General features: G+C 46.3%; 2 gene segments (V, D, J or C); both read left to right on the forward strand.

The window, feature by feature from the left end:
- Window positions 1–1,117: 1,117 nt before the first annotated feature.
- Window positions 1,118–2,103, forward strand: LOC105533567. The segment is given in 3 exon segments: window positions 1,118–1,238; window positions 1,328–1,561; window positions 1,688–2,103. Coding segments are annotated over 2 exon segments (564 nt in total).
- A 2,573-nt stretch (window positions 2,104–4,676) lies between these two features.
- The window catches only part of LOC105533568, a 38,711-nt gene continuing 37,766 nt past the window's right edge, over window positions 4,677–5,621 (forward strand). Inside the window, 1 exon segment of the V gene segment in view lies at window positions 4,677–4,814. Within this exon segment, the coding sequence occupies window positions 4,677–4,814 (138 nt within the window).

The following is a 5,621-nucleotide window of genomic DNA, read 5'->3' on the forward strand; positions in this document are numbered from 1 at the left end:
CATCAGAATTTTCTCGAAGGTAAAATGTCTTCTCTATCACGCTTTTTACAATGCAGAAAGTGATCTTGAGGGACATAAATTTTAAAATGTGGGGGCTTCTTTTAGTTCCCCTAGAGAAACAGTATAGTAGTCAAGATGGTGAAATCGTTCCTAATTTAAACATGTCCCATGCACCGTGTTAGAAAGGCTGTATCCATCAGCTCAGACAGCCACAGCAAATAGCACAGACTGCACGGGTTGAACACAAATCTTTTTTTTTTTCTCACATCTCCAGAGTATGAAAAGGGGATGCCAGCATGAGGGGCTCTGGTGAGGGCCCTCCTCCTGGCTTGCAGAGCACCCTCTTCCAGTTGAATCCTCACATGGTGGAGAGAGAACAAGCCAGGCATCGAGTGCCCCATCCCAGAGGACATTAATCATACTGGATCAGAGCTCCATTTTTATAAGCTCATGTAAACATAGTTTTCTCTATAAAGACCCTATCGTCAAATATTGTCTCCCTGGGGGTTGTATTTTGGAGGGACATAAATATTCAGTTGGTTAACAATGGCAAAATCTTGGTTACTGCGCAGTGGGCCACACGGGGGTGCTGTGGAACCACTGAGCTCCAAATGTCTCTGGGGTGTGCACAGAGCCAGGAGTCTGGGACACGGACGGTTAAGGAGCAGCCTTGCTTGATGTTTGTGCTCACTAAAAATGTGATGGCAGATACATAAAATTGCAGGTGTGCCTCTCTTCAGGGAGCCATGCACTTCAGCTCTGCGTGGGTTAGGAAGTCTCCGTGAGCTTGCAAGGGAGAATGAAAATGGGCTGTCCCATGCTGGGATGGGACAACCTGCATGTCCCGGGCAGGGACAGACAGAGGAAAAACTGCCTGGAGGGAAAAGCAAAGGAACTTGGCGGGGGACATGCAGCCTAACCTCATACCAGCTCAGAGCAGCCCAGTCCGACCCCATATGGTATGTGAGAGTATTTACAGCACAAAGCAGAGATCTTGCATCGGGTAAGCCAGGGGAAGGAAGGCAGGGTGCAGGGGAACCTGCAGAGATGACATCAGAGCAGTGACATCACAGCCTAACATCCGATCAGAGATGCGGTGCTCAAAACCCCAGCTCTTAGAGGACCAGTATCCCTCGCAGGGTGACACCTGACCAGCTCTGTCCCACCTGGCCATGGGCTCCAGGTACCTCTGATGGGAAGTCCTTTGTCTCCTGGGACCCGGTGAGTCCTTGGCACAGGTGGGATGTCTCTGAAGCAAGCCTCATCCAAGGCACCCTCAGGCTCCCTCCAGTGTTCTTGCCCCAGCCTTTGTCTCCCTCCCTCACAGGCCCAGTGGATTCTGCTGTGCAGAACAGAGAGCAGTGGACCTCAGGAGGCCTGCAAGGGGAGGACATAGGACAGCGACATCACAGGATGCCCCTCCCACCAGGAAAAGCGAGGCTGAGAACTCAGCTCTTCCCCAGGAGGACCAAGCCCGGAGCACAGACACAGTGCTGCCTGCCCCTTGGTGCCACGGGCTCCATGCTGCTCTGCTGGGCACTGCTTTGTCTCCTGGGAGCAGGTGAGTCCCTGCAGACAGAACAGCACCCCATTCTGAGCCTGCCCCACCCCTGTGTCCTCCACTTTACCTTGGGGAGGTGCCACCACACTGTCTCCTGTGCTCATCCTCCATCTGTTTTTCCCACAGGCCCAGTAGAGGCTGGAGTCACTCAAACTCCAAGATCTCTGATCAAAATGAGAGGACAGCAAGTGACATTGAGCTGCTCCCCTATCTCTGGGCATAGGAGTGTGTCCTGGTACCAACAGACCCCAGGACAGGGCCTTCAGTTCCTCTTCGAATACTTCAGTGAGACACAGAGAGAAAAAGGAAAGTTCCCTAGTCGATTCTCAGGGCGACAGTTCTCTAACTCTCGCTCTGAGATGAATGTGAGCACCTTGGAGCTGGAGGACTCGGCCCTTTATCTCTGTGCCAGCAGCTTGGCACAGCCCTACAAAGCCAACCACATTCTGTGCACAAACCTCCCGGGCCCAGTGTGGAGCAACCTCAGCCCTGACATATCTGTGAGAACGTGGGGACTGCAGGGAGAAAGAAAGGCAATTTAGAATGTTAGGACCCACAGCCTGGGGCTTTCTGCAATTCGGGGTTGGAGGAAACAAGGGCTGAAGAAAACAAGGCCAAGAGAGCCTACTCAGAGGACGGGTGCTGCTTCCGCAGGTTGACTGCAATATTACCTTCTTTGCAGACACTGTAAGCTACAGGGATAGAGGAAATGTTTGCAATTTAACAGCTGGCACGCTCTTTTTCAAGACAAGGGATTTAATTTTGTGGTCAAGATTGTTGATAACAGCGTAGTGTAGAAGGGAGAATAACAGGGTTTTCTTTATACAACTTGGGGAGAAGAAATTGAGATTTTGGGAAAGTCAAGGATAGAGAAAACGAAAGATGATTGAAAATAGAGATAGAGCAGAAGGTGATGAAAAGTGGTGTTCTGTGCACCATGAACTCTCTTTTTCCCCCTCCCAAAGTTTTCAATACCTAGAAAAATTAAGGAAACGTCTTATAGCAACTAAAATCACCTGGTAGCCGGTCCCAGTCGGAGACATCACCAAAGAGCCGCTTGGCCACTGGGAGAGCCCTAGAGTTGCTTCTGCTGTCTTCCTTCTTCTGGCCCTAATCTTGACTCCTCAGGCCACAGTCAAGTACTTCCCCCAAAACACAGAGGAAGGTAAAGTCACCCTTGTTCCTAAAGGGGCAAATACTTTCCAGTTTCCCCCCAAATAAATTCTGTGACCCTGGGATTCCTTTCTGACACTCACCTCCCAGATCCAATTACCTTCTATGACCAAATGCTCTTTGAACATTTTCTAAAACTCAGCAGTCTTTACATCCTCTGCGTTTGTCCTCACTATTTCCATGGCCTGGGAGGACCTTTGTTCTCCTAAGACAGGGCCACATACCGATCATCTGTCAAGGACAGGCCCACACCTGCCTTCCTCTTCACTTCTTACTGTGACATTCCCTGGGACTGTACTGTATCACTCTCTTCCCTTTATTTTCATAGGAAAAGCCAAGCATATAATTGATACTCTTTGACGTTTGTAAAACTAATAAGTTATTGCCCTCTTATACAGAATCCTGGAGTGATTAAGGGACTCCACTTGAAATATCATGGAGAATTATTATGAATAGTCTTAGTATTTCATATAACTTCTGTAATATTCCTAGAAATTGTGTCTTCACAGTCAGGATTGATGACCAGTGCTGTTAAGTATCCAAAGGGTATCTAATGCTGGAATTTTCAAATGTTCTTTTGGAGTGAAGAGAATTATGTTATTTGTGCTGATTGAAGATTTGCTAGAGAAAGAAAATTATGGTACAGTAATATTCATAAAGACTCATAATCCTGCAAAGAACTTCCTCACCGTAACCACACTTTTCACAATCACATTTTTAGAGATTTGGTGAGGGTGGAATATAGTTAAAGGTGCTTGTTAATTACCCTTGATAAAATCAACCTAAATCAACCTAAAACATTGAAAAAGAAAAAACTAGTTTTGCTCAGTAATGGAATCTTATCATTCTTGACAATGAAAAGATATTATGTGTTTGTGAGTGTGTGTGTGTGTGAGTGTGAATGTGTGTGTGTGTTTTCTTGTGGCTATTCACTCACATAGAAATAGTTTCTCCCCTGGTGGCATTTTATGAGGTGCTGGGTCACTGGCAGAGCTCCTAAGCACTTCTAGGTAAGGATAGGAAATAGCAGACCTAACTGAATCTGCCTAAGTTATAGCTGATAAGATAGTTTATTTCAAGATTTTATAAATTCAGAAACAAATTTGTAAAATCAAAAAATCCTCTTTATAAAATGTGCTAACTAAAATTTGTGAATAAACTAAATACAACGTGTGAAAAGATGTGGGTCTGACTAATCAAAGGGAGCTCTGCAATGTAGTATTTTCAGCCCAGATTGGCTTGATATTGTCACACTGTTTCATCCTGTGACCTGTATAATTCTGGCTCCTCTCTTCCATCTTAGGATGCTCATTGCTATAATGTAACAGTAATTTATTGTGCAATCAAGATGTGTCCTTTTGTCTCCACTGGCCAAGGGTGAATTTGAAGTTCCATCCTAAATCAGCCCTTCCGGGAAAGCAATAGACAGGGTGTGTGTGAGATAATGGGGTCTGCAGGGGTTGGAGTGGGGGCATCCCTGTTCTTAACTTGGACAATCCTGTGCTCATCAGGTCAGGTGTGAATCCATGGGGCTGTGGAACGTAGGCCACTTGGGGGCGCTGTGGCCCCACAATGCTGCAGGGAACCCTGGGAGGTGTGCGAGGGTGGCCGGGAAAGGAGGGTGGAAGGGAATGCCTGGCTGCCTGCTGGCATCAGGAGATTAGGTGGATATTAGAGTAGGTTCTGGCCTGGGACTGCCCAGGGAAAGGTAGGGCCGGGATTTCACCAAGCAAGGAGTGTCTCTGCCTCTGCATGGGCAGTAGAGGGTGTAGGGGCTGGGGTGGCAAGGGCTGGGAATCAGTGTCAAGGCAGAGACAGGGTGGGCAGAGGAAAATGAAGTGTGATGTGGGCATGTGGGGACTGTGCCCAACCACCGCCCCTTTAGTTGAAGGTCTGTGCGGGACAGGAATGCTGCGTGGAGCTGCTGAGCCTGGGTCTTTCAATGGGTGAACAAGGCAAGACTGGCCTGCAGAGACAGTACCTGGAAAAGGCCAAGGCAAGGAATTGGGTGACACTTTTCTACCCCCACTCAGGGAGTGACCTGAGGAGGGTGCTGCCAGCCAGAGGGGCTCAGGTCCTGGTGAGCTGACAGGCTTTTCCCCCTGACACTTCCTGTTGCTTCTATATGTGATCTGGTTTAATGCTCACTGAAATCATGTAAGGTAGGTATAATTTCACCTGTTTATACATCCGAAGGAAAGCAGCTGTCCTGGGTCTCATATTAAGTAATTGGCTGAGGTGTTTTCCTCCGACACCTCTGCACCAGCCCTCTCCCCCGGCTCTATATATCTGTCCCTTCATCTGGCTTCCCCTTTCCAGGTCACGTTAGCAGGAGGGCAAGGTCGTGCCTCATATGTGACCATTATAACCTCTTCCCTGACAAGTCCAAGGAACACGTGACTTCCAGGCCAAGCGTATCCATTCACCTTTCACTGAAGCAAAACAGAAGGATGAAATTTTCCGCACTGTAGACTTCCTGTAACTGATACAATCTACCTTGAGGAAAAGTAACAAGAAAAATTGCTATTCATTCATTATTATTTTATTTATTTTATTTGATATATGTTTGGAGGTTCTTTCTTTGTATAGATATTTTATGACAAAAAATGCAAAATGAAAAAAGAACAAATGAAAATAAAAAAGAAAAGCTTTAAAGAATGATAAATATGTTTCTTACCTTTTAGAGTATTAAGGTTTGCATTAATTTTTTTTAACTTATTCAAAGTAGTTTGTTCAGTTTCTGAATTATACAGCTTTCCTTTTTTTCTTCTCTTTCTCTCCTTAGCTACCTACACTTTGTTCTGCCAGCTTTTTTAGTTTAATAACTGAAGGCTATCTTTTAAACTGAATTTTTTTTTTTTTTTTTGAGACGGAGTCTCGCTCTGTC

This window comes from Mandrillus leucophaeus, unplaced genomic scaffold, assembly GCF_000951045.1.
Source record: "Mandrillus leucophaeus isolate KB7577 unplaced genomic scaffold, Mleu.le_1.0 Scaffold1260, whole genome shotgun sequence".
NCBI classification, from domain to species: Eukaryota; Metazoa; Chordata; class Mammalia; order Primates; family Cercopithecidae; genus Mandrillus; species Mandrillus leucophaeus.